Source organism: Trichogramma pretiosum, unplaced genomic scaffold (assembly GCF_000599845.2).
Source record: "Trichogramma pretiosum strain Unisexual culture from Peru unplaced genomic scaffold, Tpre_2.0 scaffold10, whole genome shotgun sequence".
NCBI classification, from domain to species: domain Eukaryota; kingdom Metazoa; phylum Arthropoda; class Insecta; order Hymenoptera; family Trichogrammatidae; genus Trichogramma; species Trichogramma pretiosum.
This window is the reverse complement of record NW_019641652.1, coordinates 636,724-652,707: the sequence shown is the minus strand read 5'-3', so window position 1 is coordinate 652,707 and position 15,984 is coordinate 636,724. Positions and strand designations below refer to the sequence as shown.

Here is a 15,984-nt window from a genome sequence, read left to right as displayed (position 1 = left end):
CGGCCAGAGATTTTCCACGGCTAATTGCAGCGGTGTTAGGCCCTTTTCGTCCCGGGCGTCGACCAGAACCTGGCGATTTTGATCGTCATTTATCTCGAAGCATGTCTTTAAGAGTTCCACCACTGAATCCTCGTGTCTATTTTTACAAATATAGTGCAGAGGTGTCGATCCTTCCTCATCGGCCAAATTAGGATCAGCGCCGTTTTTCAGTAGCAATGCAGCTGTCTTCTTGTTGCCACGACTCAGAGCCAATTGCAATGGTGTACGGCCCCTCTTGTCCCGGGCATCTACCTGCACCTTCTGATTTTTTTCGGCGCAGATCTCGAAAAATACTTTCAAGAATGCAGCCCCTTTGAAATCGTGGCATAACCCGCAAATTAAATGAAGAAGTTTCTTTCCATCCTCGTTGGCCAGATTTGCGTCATTGATCTCGAAGAACAGCTTCAAGAAAGTCGCCCAATCATCATCGTTGCCTTTCCTACAAATTATAAGCAGAGGAGTCGATCCATCCTTCATTGGTAAATCTGAATTGGCACCTCTTCTGAGCAGTAATTCGGCCACCTCCGTGTTCTTGTGCTTCAGAGCCAAGTGCAGCGCTGTCCGGCCGAAAAAGTCTTGGGTGTTGACTTTTACTTGCTGATTAAGTTCGTCGTTGATGTCGAAGAATATCTTCAAGAATGTCATCGATTTTTTTTTGTTTCTCCAGTCGCAAATTATGTGAAGAGGAGCCAGTAATCCACTTTTTTTAACAGAATTCGGATCCGAACCGTTTCTCAGTAGTAATTCGGTCGCCTTCTTGTTGCCTCCGGTCACAGCCAAGTGCAGCAGTGTCTGACCCTCTTCGTCTCGAAGCCCGACAAGCCAATTAATTTCTCTGGGCTGAAATATGTCTCGGAGATTTGGCAGTTGTCCCTCACAATTATTAATCAAGAAAAAGAAACGGTGCAGAAGTTGAGGTCTTTCCCTTTTTTTATTCTTCCAATCGATCTCCTCTCGAAAAGTTTTCAACTTTTTCAAACAGCTTTGGTCGACTTGAGCCATTGCTCAACACAATCACACAAACACAATTGCTAATAACTAATCAATTTTATACTTTGCACGAGAATCACTGTCCGTAATCGATACGTTCTTTCTTTGTTTTTCACGCTGCTGCGTTGTAACGTGTAAAGAAGTAAAATCGACTCAACGACTCGACATGCGGCGCCGGGCGCGTGGGATTGCCAAATGCCGACTGCGGTGGCCGGCAGGCGTCAGCTCGCGCGTCGTAACCGCCACATTCGCGAATCGAGTCGAGTCGCGCGGCCAATACAAGAAATATAGTTTCAGTTTTACAAGAGATACGCACAAAGAAACACTATAACTTGATCTACAGTAAATATGGCTGTTATGATAGTTAATTTTTGCTTTTTTTTATTGATCAATCATCAAGTCAAGTTTGGAATATCTAGGCCCGTAGGATGCGCGGCAAATCTGCTTCTGGTAAATTCGAGGAAATTTCTCCCGGCATCGCGCGGCTCGGAAACTAAACGGGCACAATTTTTGACAACATTTTTGTTTACCCTTGCCAAGGTAATATTTCAACGCCTTTCTTTAATTTTGATGTTTTATTGGATAATTTTTCTCAATTAATGAGAACAAATTTTCTTTTGCTTTCAGAGGCCATGCGTTGCGATAAAATTATTTGAAACTGTTTCAAAATGCCGAAGTGCCTCGACGAAATCTCCAATCTTACATTATAGCCACGAGGTACGAACTTGCGTTTGGACGTATCTGCTATTAACGGATCGCCCTCTAGTGTCCGAACACCCTATAAGTTTTCATTCAAATAGAGTTAAGAATTAAATGGTTTCCATGATTGTTTACTTCTACCGATTTGTAGATTTTTCCTCGAATTTTCGAAAACTGAATTACATCATCAGCAACTGCATCGAAAGTAAATTTTTGTCTTTGTTTTATGCGAGTTAATGTGAAATTATAAATTTTTAAACTATTAGGTATTAGTTGATAAATAAATTCGCGAAAATTTACCCTATTCATTAAAAATAATATCATTTGGTGGCCGCGTGCTCACGCATCGATCATCATCATATTATATTATAACAAGAGCATATCGTATAAGGTATACAAACACAAGTTGCTGCTGCTGCTCGCGCCCATCACTATGGTCTCTCTCTTTCTCTCGCGCAGTTCTGCCTGCGAAATATACGTATACACGCATGCAGGCAGCATCTACACAATACCATATAATATAACATTAGGAGCGCCGCGTGCTAAAGCGAGACCGCCAGAGTGTTCTAGGTGCGTGCGTGCATATATAATAGCGTGTGTGCAGGCACACACCGCCGCCGCCGTCGCCGCGCGTGCGATCCAAGCCGAGCCGAGCCGAGCGACGCATAGAGTACAGTAGTGGAATACTAGTGTTTCGCGAGCGAGCGAAAGAGAGGGATATTATATATATAATTCGCAGCAGCAGCAGCAGCGAACTCTCGGAGAATAATACATGTGTGTAACGCGCACGCATATATACGTGCATCAATCGTGTGTCTGTGCGTTCAAATGCGTGTATATACGTACGTAAACGTTAACGTATTATACACACAACGACAAGTATAGCATAGGAGAAGTAATAAAAAGGGAAAAAAGAGCGGAGAAGATAGCAGCAGCAGCAGTAGCAACAGTAGCAGCAGCAACAGCCAAGCACAGTGCGAACCGAAGACAGCAGCAGCAGCAGCTGCTTCTCGCTACTTTTGCCCATGATAAATTGAAAAAAAAAGCCCAGTAGACGACAGTTTACTCATCTCGTGCATTATAAAATACACTTGTGTGTCTCTCTCTCTCTCTCTCTCTAGGCGCGTAAAAGTGTATGTGTGCTTTGGTGTATACATTACATATACCGTGTGCTGTGCTCTGCCCGTGTGCGTGTGTGTGTGTTTGTGTTTTATCCGTGCGGGGCTGGCTACACATGCATCTAATAACATTGGCCCATCGTCGCGAGCGCGGGTCTCTCTCTCTTTCGCTGCTGAATAAGGAGGCACCATAAAATACAATACAAGTGATATTGTTGTGTGCATCGACGTTTTTAGAGAAGAAAATAAAACACAAGGAATCGATTCAATTTTCGTGCATCGTCGTTGTTGTTTTTTTCGTCTGCGTGTGTGTGTGATTCAAGCCCAATTATTTTGGAGGAAAAGAAAAAACAAAAAAGGAGCTGTTTCGCGTTTTTATACGTATAGAGAGATGCAGCAAGCCACAGCATAATAATATATAAATACAAGACAATTGTCGTTTACTATTATTATTTTTTGCGTGGCTCTCTTATCTATCTCTCTCCCTTACGATATAAACCATAATATATAATCGTGAGTGCAAGAAAGAAAGAGAGCAGCAGAGCGTCGTCGTCGTCGTCGCATTCGTCATCATTTTTTTTAATATTATTATAAAACACATCGAGTGCACGCGCGTCGTCGTCGTCGCCGCCGTTATAATAGACCTCACCGAAGCTCACGGTTGTATAGTACGACGAGGAGGAGGAGGAGGAGGAGAGGAGAGGAGGACAGAGAACGAAATTAAAAAAGAAGACAGAAGGAAGGATAAAAAAGAAATTCAGTGATTCGCATTGTTTCATAGGGGCGAGAGAGAGATCTCGCTCGGTTCTCAACTCGGCTCGTCTCGCTCGTCGTCGTCGTCGCCAATTTATAATAGGAGTCGACGGGATCGTCAGTCAGTCAGCAGTAGCAGCAGCAATAGAAGTATATATCTGCTGCACTCGCATACACAGACGGACATAGAGAGACGTATATTATACATATACAACAAACACGTACTACACCTTTTCACGCACCACAGTGGTATCCCAATGTTGTCTGGCAATGGTGTGTAAGGAGAACGTGGTATCATGGTTTGGAAATCTGTCCAGGTAAGCAGCTCCTCTGCCAATTGTCAAAAGCGTTTATTTATTTTTCTTTTTTCGATACGTCAAAAAAAAAAGCCGTCTGTCTTCGGTCCCGAAAGAGACGGAGGCCCCCGTGCGTGTATATGTGTATTATAGCCTCCTCTTATACACACGTGCAGTGCGTTTGTTCCTCCTTCTCTCTCTTTTTCTTCGTCGTCGCCGTCGCGTTATATACTCAGCTCCATTTCACTCATTTATAGACTTGTGTCAATGTCTGCCATACGATACTTTTATCTCTCTCTCTCTCTCGCGAGAAGATGATGTATTAACCTCACGCACGCGTGTGTGCGTACTTATATCGTAGCACAAATATACAACGCGCTGCACAACTCTTTACCTATTAGGCGTGCTTATGTAGCGGAGCTGTGCACCGCTGCGGCCTTTTACATAAACACCACACATGCAAATGAGCCTGTGCCGTGTCTGACATATGCATTGGACAATTCTTTTTTTTTTTATCGGGAAAGCCAGCGCAAAAAGAGAGACGAGACAGACTTTGCACACACATAGACGTGTACATACACGCGCATAGCGCAAAATGTCGCCGGGGTATAAAATAGCAGCAGCACAGACGACTGCTATATAATACATTTATATTATATATCTTTCTCTCTGTTGCGCGTCGAAAATCATATGCTCCGCGTGCACATAAGCTCGGCGGCACACACACACGATATCGCTTCGAATTGACATTTTCGCGTTTGATACGCGAATTCGTGCTTTACTCTCTGTTGCGTGTGTGTATACGTACGCGACGAGACATACGTATGCACTACGTCCGCATGGAAAGAGAGAGGGAAAGAGGGAAAGCAATATGATAAGACAAGACGTTTGAACGAGTATGACTTTGTTTGGGAAAGCTCGTATTTATTACGCGTAATACACACAAACGTGCATAATAGTATACGTATTTGTTATGAAAGCGTCTCGGAGAAATCAAAAAACTTAACTGCTGTTTGTTTTCCAAATATCTTCTGTGTTTTTGGAAGCACAGGAGTTACGGGCTCGAGCGTGAAAACGATAAATATTTACTCGCGTGGGGCTTGAGTATGATGAACTCGCGGATGGGATAAGTCGATGATTATGTTTGTAGATCTAATTGTCGTTAATTTTCACGTCACTATCGTGTTTAGACAGTATGGTTATCTGTCAAATCTTTCTGACTTTGTTTGAATTACATTAATTTTTTATTTAAAATAATTTTTGGTAAATTTTTAGTTAGTAGATAAATAATAGTCTTTTTTGTAAACTGAATATCTTGGTACAAAAAAACTATTTACATTTAAATTGAAAAAATTTATGTTTAAAAGATATACTGATTAATTTTTTGTAATGTTTTACAGTTATAAGCGCATAGATGTGATGTGCACTCTGCTCAACATGTGCTTACCATTTGAAGTGCGGTATCTGGGGGCTTGCATAGAAGACCTGGGCAAGCGGGACTACACAACTCTCAGAGAAACTGAGAATCGTGCCAATACACCCTCGGATCTGACTGATTTGTCAAACAGTGATCTGATAGACAAGCATACGAGGAGAAAATTGGCTCTGTACATGGCATTGCTGCACACCTGCAATCATGCGTGCGCAGTCATCATGTACAAAAATTTGTCAAATTTCGATCCGGACGAGATGCTCACCAAAATGCTCAATGGGACCAATTTTTCACGAGATCACCAGCCCCTGGAAGAGTTACTTTTAATCTACACCATGGCTCTCAATCATCCAGCTTTCAATTATCAACAGAAGAGCACCATAGCAGACATCTTTCTCAAATTGAGGGAGGAAGAGACACGCTTGGGTGTTAACAAAAATGGGCCTGTATCATACAAAACTGTTCAAGTAAGTCATTCTGTTAACAATAGTCAAGTATCGCTTGTGTCAAATGCTGCAATATTAACAATCATTTTCATTTCAGGGCTGCGTACCTTGTGTAAATCAAAACGAATCAGAGCTAGTGGTGACTCATCCACCGATGCAAACCATTCAAGGTAATTAAAGCCCAGAAACTATAATCCTGCATCATTGCATTCGATTCCACTGATCCTTACATAACAACAATTTCCAATTTTAAAGTCAAAAGCTGCCCTGTCATCGACGATTAATCCATTCTCCGTAATATCATTGACAGAATGAACGAAGAGCATTCATTAATCGTTGACTTTCCATTCAGACCGCACAAACTTATCGCTCGTCGCGCGTTCTAATGTTTCGCAGTACTGCACGAGTTTCCCGAAGAGATGCACATGCGTAACAGCGCGCTGATGGCCCAGGGAATGCCACCGCCGCAGGCCGCAGCCGCAGCAGCGATCATGCACCAGCATCCGGGTGGCGGCATGGCCGTGCTACCGGTGCCGACCGAGCAGATCGCGTCGATGGCAGCAGCAGCAGCACCACCGCCGCCGCCGCCGCCGCCACAGGCCGCGGGTCAGCCGCACTACCTGCCGGTGGGCTACGCCACGATGGCACCAATGGCGCCCTGGCCCTTGATGCCGCACAATCATCAGATCGTCTATCAGGCGGCCGCCCCGGTGGCGGGGACGGTGACGGCGGCTGCGGGCGAGATGGTCCCGGCGCCGCCGCCGCCGCCACCACCGACGGCTGCTGCTGCTGCGGCCGCCTACTCGCCACTCGTCAGTCAGCAATCGTCGCCGACGCACTCGCAGAGCCACAGCCGAAGCAGTTCGCCCACGGTCGCGTTGCAGCAGCGTAACAAGGTCAACGGCCCGCCACCGCCGGCGTCGACGTCGACGGCCACGGGAGTCTCGACAACGCCTACGTCACAGCAGCAGCAACAATTACAACCGAGAACATCGACTCAGCCTACCTCGAATACCGTGACGATCTCAACCTCTAGTTCTAGTTCAAACGTTCAAACGAACATCACAAACTCGTCGGCTATGGTGAGTGCCGTAATTTAATTTCCCTTTTAAAATGATGTACTCAACACCTGCTCTCTTTTACAGGGCACGACGACGTCCTCCATGCCCGTGCTGCCGTCGATGAGCTCGAACAGGGCGCCACAGTTGCCGCCGTTGATGCCGTCGAGGCCGCTCGTTCCTTACAATGGCAGATACAGCGGCGAGCACATACCCGCGGTACCGCCGGCGACGATCGCGTCGACCTCGACGTCGACGCCGACGACGATGGGCCCGCCGCTGGGCGCTAAAGCTCAACAGGCGCCGCCCAGACTCAAGCCCGCCCTGGCCAGCGAGACGGGAAACAAGGAGATGCCCAATTTCAAGGGCAACTTCCAGAACTATTCTAAGAACGAGGTGAACTAGCTGCTTTGGTTTTAATAGTATAATATACGCATATTAAATGAGAATTGATTGATAATAAGTAATTATCATACAGATTCGGAGACTGAGCAACGAAGATGTATCGACCGACGGCGTTACGTTTAACGGCCCGATCGCCAAGAGCCAGACCAATGGCGTCGACAGCAGCAGCAGTAGTAGTAGCAATAAAAATTTCGACGGCCCTAACAGCGTCGTCTCCTCGTCGTCGTTGTCGTCGTCGTCGTCCGCCGACGCGACGTCTCACGAGATGAGCGAGGTGATGAACGTCGCTGGCAATAATAACGAAATTGGTTACGTGCGTCGTAATAAAGCCATTGCGAAACGTTTACCGAATTTCCATTTTCAGACCATGCCCGTTGTTGAGAGCAGCGTTGGCGAGGCGCTGAACGGTGGCAAAACCTCCGCTGCTGTTGCCGCGAATATAGCTGCAGCGGCGGCGGCGGCGGACCCGACGAGCATGCACAATTATCATCCGCAGACGCAGCAGCAACAGCAACAGCAACAGCAGCAGCAGCACAATATGAGGCGAGGTGGTGGCGGCTACGCGAATCATATGGAGCAGCAGCAGCAGCAGCCGGCCCAGATACAGATGTTTCACGCGACGCCGACGACGCTGTATCCAGCGCACAACGCGTGCTACAACTGCTTCACACCGGTGCCCGTCGGGGTTCCGAATCGCTACACCAAGTAAGTTAGGATGGACCGGTCAATTTAGTATAAAAGTAGCACTTTGCTCGATTTTGATTGTCAATTCTTTTTTTTTTTTTTGTTCCTTCATAGTCGAAGTGGCGCGCAGCAGCACTTTTACTGCTTGACTCAGCTTCAAGGGCTGCGCCTCGAAGATAATTGCAATAGAGTCGAGAAAAATAAGTATCACTCGCCAACGACGGAGAGCCCGAGCAGTCATTCGCCACCGGTCACGCCGCCAGCCACGAATTGGCAGGAGAACAACATTCAGGGAAACGTCGATATGTCGATGCAACAGCAACAGCAGCAGCAACATCAAACAGTTCATTCCATTCCGTCGAATCAGCAACAACAGCAGCAAGTACCACCGGCGCCACCGTCGGGCGTGGATCGAGGGCGAGGATCATCGGTATCGAGAAAGAATCAGTCACACATGATCGCGCGGCACAAAACGTCGACGACGTCGAGCGGTGGTGGAGCACCCGCACCGCCTCCCACGCAGATGATGAACGGGGTCGCGAGCGGTCAGCAGCAGCAGTCCGGCGGCGGAGCGCCCCCGCCGAGCAATGCGCCGAACGCGGGGGGAGCACCGATGCAGCCTCCACCGCCGCCGCAGTACGTGACGGGTCCTCCTCCGCCCGCGGGTGGTCCAGGCGCGCCCTCGCCCACCCCGATGAGTCCGGCTTATCTGGCGCACACGGGACACTTCACGACTCTGAGGCCCGCTACGACCGGTATTTATACGAATTTCACGCACGCGTACGCGCGACCGGCACCGGGCTACCCGACGCTGGCCTATCAGCACAACGGCGAGATGTTGTATCACTTTCCACCACCCGGAAATATCCCACCAGGCGGCCATCCGGTGACGAACGCGCAGCAACAACAACAACCGCCGCAACAGACGAACGTGCAGCAGACTTCGCCCGGGCAGCAGCAGCAGCAGCAGCAGCAACAGCAGCAGCAACATCAGCCACCGCCGCAGCAGCAGCAGCAACAGCCACACATTTTCGTTCCATCGGTTCCCGTCACGTATGCTCCAGTTAATTCCGCGCCGCCAACGATAATGCAACAGCAGCAGCAGCAGCAACAACAACGAAAGGAGCCGATATCGCCGACACCGATGTCACAGCCAGTGAGAATATCTTGTTACAATTGTGGGAGTAACGCCCATTTAGCCCAAGACTGCACCGAGGTGACGATGGATACGCTTACGAAACAAGGTAAAATTTTCAGCAACTCCATCGAATCTAATGTACATCGAGCACTTTTTAAACCTCGTGTATTTCGTTTTACAGCTACCTACAAATTAGATTATGCGTCGGGGAAGCCGAAATCGAGTAACGAAAAGAACCAAAGCTCTGACAAGTGATCCCCCGCTGTGGACCAGCTGGCCCGGTTAGAGTCCTTCTTTGGTTCGGAGAAGGCAGTTGATTATGACAGCAAGGCAGTCGCAGTAGTGGCCGCCGCAATGACAGCATAATCATCCGCATCGTCCTCTCGTCGTCGTGGTACTACTCTACCCTCCTGCGATCGACGTTCATCGCCGCAGCCGAACGAAACGTTTGCAGCGATCAATCGCCATCGTCAAGGAGGTGGCGCCTTTTTCAGCGCCCGACTCGAATGTTATTACTGACGAATTCCGTGAATTGCATTGATGTACGAAAAAAAGGCGCACTTTTACTCCGAGGATTCGTTTACGGAGTTTGTATTTAATTGTTGAAAGCGAAACTCTTTAGTCTTCATTGAATGTATTTATATATGACACATAATGTAGATGCTTATTCTCTTACGCTAACTATTCTCATTTTTTACTAACTTCTCCAACTACTTGAAGATGAGAGTTTGTGAAATTGCGAAGCTCGTGAAATCATGGTACAAGCAATTAGTTGTGAATACTTTTTACCGTGTTCTTATTTATACGCGTATTAATGATATTGACGATTATTTATCATCGAATTTTATTGATTACTTCATTAATTACTGCTATTATTAACGTATAACAAATATTCGCGATACTCGTGTACAATGGCGTTTATTGAAGTGTGCACGGTATGTGAAAACCAGTGATTATAATTTATTTTTTTTTGTTTATGCTAATTAATTTTTGTGAATGAAATCAATTTATGCCGGGAAATGCCGTACGGGTGTAACGAGGCATTTTCGTAACTAAATTGTTCGTGGTTGTGTTTGCCGCTAATGTCCGATTGATTCGAAATGGTTATGTTGATTATTTTTTTGTTGCTATTTGTTGTGTGTGGAATCGCGATCAATTTATTTTTTTTACCAGTGATATTAAATTGAGATTGAAGCTCGTTAAAACGTGTAATTTGAAAATTATTATAAAATCAATTCGTAAATTTAGCAGAAGACGTGTATTGACACGATAAATGAACTTTCTTGCTGCAATCATCATTAATGCGTCTTTAACGTGGAGAATGAATTTGTTGACCACATCAAGGCTATTGATTTTTTGAATGAATTTTTGTACATACAATTTTAAATGAATGATCTGATTTTTCATAAGTCGGATGTTTGGATGAATTTTTAGCCTCTTACAATGTACGACACTGTTGAGCGCGATTTGTTTGCTTTTTCTTTGCAGAGCAATAAAAATGACCTGAAAATCATAATGAATTTGAAAAAAAACGATAAATGTTATAAATAAAATGAAATGAAAAAAAACGTACATGTGTTAACTGACGAAGCAATGTAAAAGCTAATAGAAATATTGCGCGCCTTACGTTTAATTCGTTAAAAAGTGCGCTCATTGAATAAAATGATAATTTTGTAAAATGATAGTTTTAATTCTCCGTTTCAAAACTCCAATTAAAGGTAAATGGTAATATATAAATATGTATTACTGGCACGACTTCCACCTTTTTTAAATGTCGCTTAAGAAAAAAAAATTAAAAAACATTTTCTACTATGCTCTTTTGAAATTAAAGTAAAAAATTGTTACATTCAGTACTATTTTACTAAAAAAGAAAAATTTGGTGTATGTTGTACATGAATATTATTCACACGTTCTAACACATTATACACGACTGTATATTTTTCAATTCTTTACTTATTGAGTAAAACCACAAGTGTTCGATTATCTTATATAGCTGCCATTATCAAACTTCTTTGTGTTTACTGTAATACGAATTAAAAAATGAACGCGACAAGATTATGATAATAAATACTTCTAATTAAGACATCGCTGATACAGCAATTTTTGCAAAGTCTAAGTGTATATATTTGAATGTCGTAGTTTAATATATTCTGTTTACAAAAAATTGGTCACCTAAAAAACAACAAAAATAACAAAAAAAAAGTATGAAACAAAGAGTCGTCCATTGGAGAAATTTTAGTAATTTTATACTGAAAGCTTTATCTTGTTCAACCTCGTCTATTATAGCGCAGAGTTTTTTTAAACTATATATAGAAAGGTACATGAAAATAAGGCTAAAATATTTATGCTTTTTACAACGTTATCGAATCTCGTTGTTATACTGGATAATATTATTGTAAACTATCATGAACGTAAACAAATTTTGTAGTAAAATGTGAAAAGGTAAATCGTTTTCGCGACTAAGTCATCGATTTAATAGATATAGTTTTATGACAAAATAAAATAGGCCCTAAGATACCTAACAATTGGTTGTGTACAAAGTTGTAAGTATATGGTTCGTTTTTGTGTACGGTAAAACGAGTGAGAGAATCGAAAAAAGCTCCCTGTGCCGTCATGTACACAGTTTTTTTAGAGCGAAATCTCGTCAATGGCAGCTAGTCAGACAGATTCACGATTGTTGAAACATAATAATTATTTCTTCACAGATCTTGAAGCTTCTATCTGTATTGAGTAAGCTTCGCCATAGTTGATCGATATTTCTCTTATATTTTGATAAATGTTAAGAAGCAGAAATATCGTTACACTTGCGTATCCTTGTGAAAAATTGTATTTATTGTAAAAACGATTTTTGTATTTCTATTGAAAAAATGAGAAATCTCACGAGACAAATTGTTTTCTAATCATGAGAATCCATTTGTGAACTGATGTATTTCTACAAATGTGCACAAACTCGCTCGAATTTGTTGGGCTAGAAAAAAAAAATTCCGTTGCTGATAAGATTGACTCGAGAGACCAATTTTCTCTCTAAACAAAAACAAAATGTTTTGTTAATATAATGATCTCGAACATGGCAATTTGAATAATTAGATGAAAGAAAAATACATATTTATCGTTATTTTGTCTGCCGTACATAGAAAAATCATAACTATTTTTAACAAGATATTGGAAATAAATAGCAAAATCACAGGATGAGTTTGCTCCTCATGAAAAATACCAAATAATTAATTGTTAAGCCTACGTGAATTGTATAAAAATTTTACAACTTTAATTAAAAAATCTTCACTTAGAGTTGAATCAAGTACATTCGACCCGAAGGAAAATCGTTTCAGTGATTCATGACTACTATACCTCAATGAAAAACTCGCAGTAATTAATCTCAACTAAATATTTGTAATTAGTCTGTGCTTTGTTTAGTATTCAGTGTATATCAAAATAGTTTTATCAATCGTAAGTATATTACGTGGGTCTCTCTTCTGTTGATCGCAACGATTTTTCTCCAAACATCTAATTAAGATCTTTTAATAATTTTCACGAAAGAATAAAGAATGTATAAGCATGATCGATGATCATTGATCATCTATAAGTGACCGATTGCGAGTTATTAAAAAAAAATTTCAAGTATGAACAACGACATACATGTATATCTCCTGACTTCATTTTTGAAAGCATTTATTAGCGAGTCCGGAATAATCAAAAAGAAGCATATAACGCTGATAATACTCACAATGTGGATTTGAGAATTAAAAAGTTTAAAGCGGCAAAAATAGAGAAAAGAAAGAAAGTCACAGGCGTGTATATTAAACATAAACATATTATAGAAGTAAATTCGCGTGCAGCATCGATTCGTTTTTGTAAGCATAATTGTAATTGTACATGTGAAAACGCGCATAAGAGATCAACGTACAGAAGCTTATTTATTCTATTTTTGAACTCACTTTTGCATACGTAATAAGACTAACGTAGATTTATAGATAAATAATTATCTGATTCATCGTTGTGTATATGAATAGAAATTCGCGATGGCAAAGCGACTTATTATAAATACGCGTGAAAATCACACATTTTACCATTGCCGTAAATTCGACGAAAATCAACTTATACCTCATAATGATAGACTCGTAAGTAAACATAATTATTCATTAAAACGAAAAAGCAAAAGTTGAATCTTTTCCGTGCTGGAGTTTTCCCGAGGTGTTATAAAAAAAATCATCGAGATATATGTTGCACAAGTAATGATTTTTTTTTCAAGAGTATCAACTCATTGTATAACCTTTATGTATACAATTGCGCCCTCGAAGTATCTTGAGATATATTAGTGAAATTGATGTTTCGCGCGGGCTCGAAGGTGTGCCCCGGTTCTCCTATACGCGCACCGAATAAATGACTAACGATGTACTTTGATAGTATGTTGCGAATCGAGAATGAGATGAACGTTTTGAAATATATCAGTAGTTTAAAAACAATCTAATTGTAATAATTGAAAAAAAAAAACAAGAAAAATCGTCAGAGTTTATACCGGAAAATACTCGATATTTCTAAAAAAGAAAATAATAATAATCAATCCAATATTTAGGGTACACACATCGATGTAGTTTTTATTCTCATCGCGAGTCGTCGTCGTCGTCAATGCGGGTCGACTATCGCACGCAATTGGCGACAATTGATTAATCGATCGATTCTTCTATCCATAGACTGTGAAAAAATTTTATCCTTGTAAATCTAGCTTCTCAAGCGGATGAAAAGTCGACCACAATAAGATGAATATGAAGAAGAAGAAGAAAAAAAAAATTATAACGGTATAATTGTCACGGTAAATATGTTCCTGCTATTGACGGGTCGCAGGAACAATTGGTAGTATCATTGAAAAAAAATAAATAAAGCTCCTCGTGAATATCTTCCTAATTGTTCGAGACAACCAACAATAAAATGTCGATCGTCGGTAACATTGTCAAATAGTTATAAATTCTTTTTTTTCATAAATAATCAAATCGATGCTGTCCAAAAGAGTGCTCAAATTAAGTGAGATGTAAGTTATATGATTGTTGATACAAAAAATGGAATTTTAGACTCGCTTTTCAAGCTTTGCTATTTTAATTTGCTATTGGCTTGATTGTGCCCGAGTTGGATAATGTTTATTTGATTAAACAAAATGATACACGCTCGAGAAAAGAAAATATCTCCACAAATTTCATGTACTTATGATTAAGTTTATGTTAGAGAAGCATATGGCAACGTGTCATAAAGTATGCGTTATTTTGGAATCTCGATAAAACGAGAATTGCCAAATAGCTATTTGTATGTTGTTTTTTTTTCTTACGATATGTATTTTTTAAACGAACGTCATAGAACGATTCGATGTGTTTTTATTTGCTTGTATTTATAATCAATCGTGTAAGTGTTACTCAAAGAAGTCGATCGATGTGAAATAATTTTATAATGGATTACGCGAGCGCTGAAAAATTTTTTTTTTACACTGCGATACACATAAACGCGACAGCGCTCAAAAGTACGATATAGAAAAGAGAAAAGAAAAAATATAACAGCCGAGTTATTAATGCATAAATGAATTTGATATTCTCATCCCAGGACCGTGTACATTTTTTTTTCCTGAAAACGGTATATCCTAGGCGATACTCGAGCGTACTCGGCTGAGCAGCGATATTTGTTGAGAATAACGTTACTGAGAAAAATTAAATAATTAAAAAAAAAAATGGATTATAGGATTAATAGAGAATAATGTGTGTATGTATCGTAGAATGCTATTGTGAAATTTATGAATGAGCGTTGGTAAGATTAACATAAAACGTAAAAAAAAAAAAACAAAAAAAAAGATTTTAAAGGCAAATACGTATTGTACATTTACTTACTGAATCCTCAAAGCGGTGATCGATTATTTATCATTAAAATTAAAAAAAAACGCGACGACTAATCCGTAGTAAATGGGAGAGTAATTTTTAATAAAAAAAAGTAATAAAATAAAAACAAAAAATACGTGGAAATTGAAAAAAATGATTACAGAGATTAAGATATCAATGAGTCGTAATATTTATGCCGAATTTAGCGAAAAATGGGCGAAAGTTGCTGCTGAGAGAAAGAGAGTACGTAAAAGTACGAAAATGAAAATTTATCGAACTCAACAGTCGCAATCTCTGTACACACACGATGTGGATGAATTTGTGTGCCACTATAGCTCGTGTAAATATTAAAAAAAAAAAACAAAAAGAAGTATAAAGAGTTTACAAACAAATTTGTGATGTGTATATAAACACACCTATATATTATAAAAATATATGCGGAAAAAAAATATCGAGATATATTTGTAAATTCTGTTATCCGAATGCATTATGAATATTTTAACCTCCTGTAATAAAAAAATATTTAATAAAAAATGTTACCAACCACCCATGGATTTTCTCGAAGCCATTATTATCGTCATCATCATCGTCGTCGTCCCGATTCGCGAATTTTTTTTTTCAAGCCGGAGAAACAATTACATTTTTACGGGTCGGACGAGATAAGATGTATTGAAAAAAAAACGAATCGAGAACGTGAACGAGAATCATATATATCAATTTCCTGGCCGTGCTGCGCGCAGAGAGAGCTCTCGGCTCGCCGATATCGGCTACTGGTCACGTCTGTCCAATCGTCGACGTAATAAAAAAAAAAGAAAAAAAAAAGAAGCAAACTAGAGAGACGGAGAAAAGTCTTCTTGCATTATATATGATATATACAGTCGGAGGCATATAATATGCGGGGTGGGCAGATGCTGCTGCTGCTCCATCGGGCCAGTCTTTTGGCACACGGAAAAACAAGGATAAGTATTCTTCTCTCTCTCTCTCCACGTCGGCTAAACCTCATCATTAGCTTTTCTCTCTTGCCTCTATAATACAGCCGCGCACAATCGTCGTCATCCTCTTATGTACGTT

At 41.2% G+C, this 15,984-nt stretch overlaps 1 protein-coding gene across 1 annotated transcript; it reads left to right on the top strand.

Moving 5' to 3' along the window:
- The first annotated feature begins 3,405 nt into the window (after positions 1–3,405).
- LOC106656380 (protein enabled-like) lies at positions 3,406–14,748 on the top strand. The gene is made up of 8 exons (XM_014377328.1): positions 3,406–3,916; positions 5,296–5,794; positions 5,871–5,943; positions 6,170–6,855; positions 6,919–7,227; positions 7,310–7,941; positions 8,035–9,164; positions 9,240–14,748. The coding sequence occupies exons 1-8, from the start codon at positions 3,870–3,872 to the stop codon at positions 9,311–9,313; spliced, it is 3,450 nt and encodes a 1,149-aa protein (XP_014232814.1). The 5' UTR covers positions 3,406–3,869; the 3' UTR covers positions 9,314–14,748.
- The last annotated feature ends 1,236 nt before the right edge of the window (positions 14,749–15,984 follow it).

Coding starts and splice junctions, on each gene's coding strand:
- LOC106656380 (XM_014377328.1), top strand. CDS start 3,870: ATGGTGTGTAAGGAGAACGTGGTATCATGGTTTGGAAATCTGTCCAG. Junction 6,856..6,918: donor TCACAAACTCGTCGGCTATG/GTGAGTGCCGTA, acceptor TCTCTTTTACAG/GGCACGACGACGTCCTCCAT. Junction 7,942..8,034: donor GTTCCGAATCGCTACACCAA/GTAAGTTAGGAT, acceptor GTTCCTTCATAG/TCGAAGTGGCGCGCAGCAGC.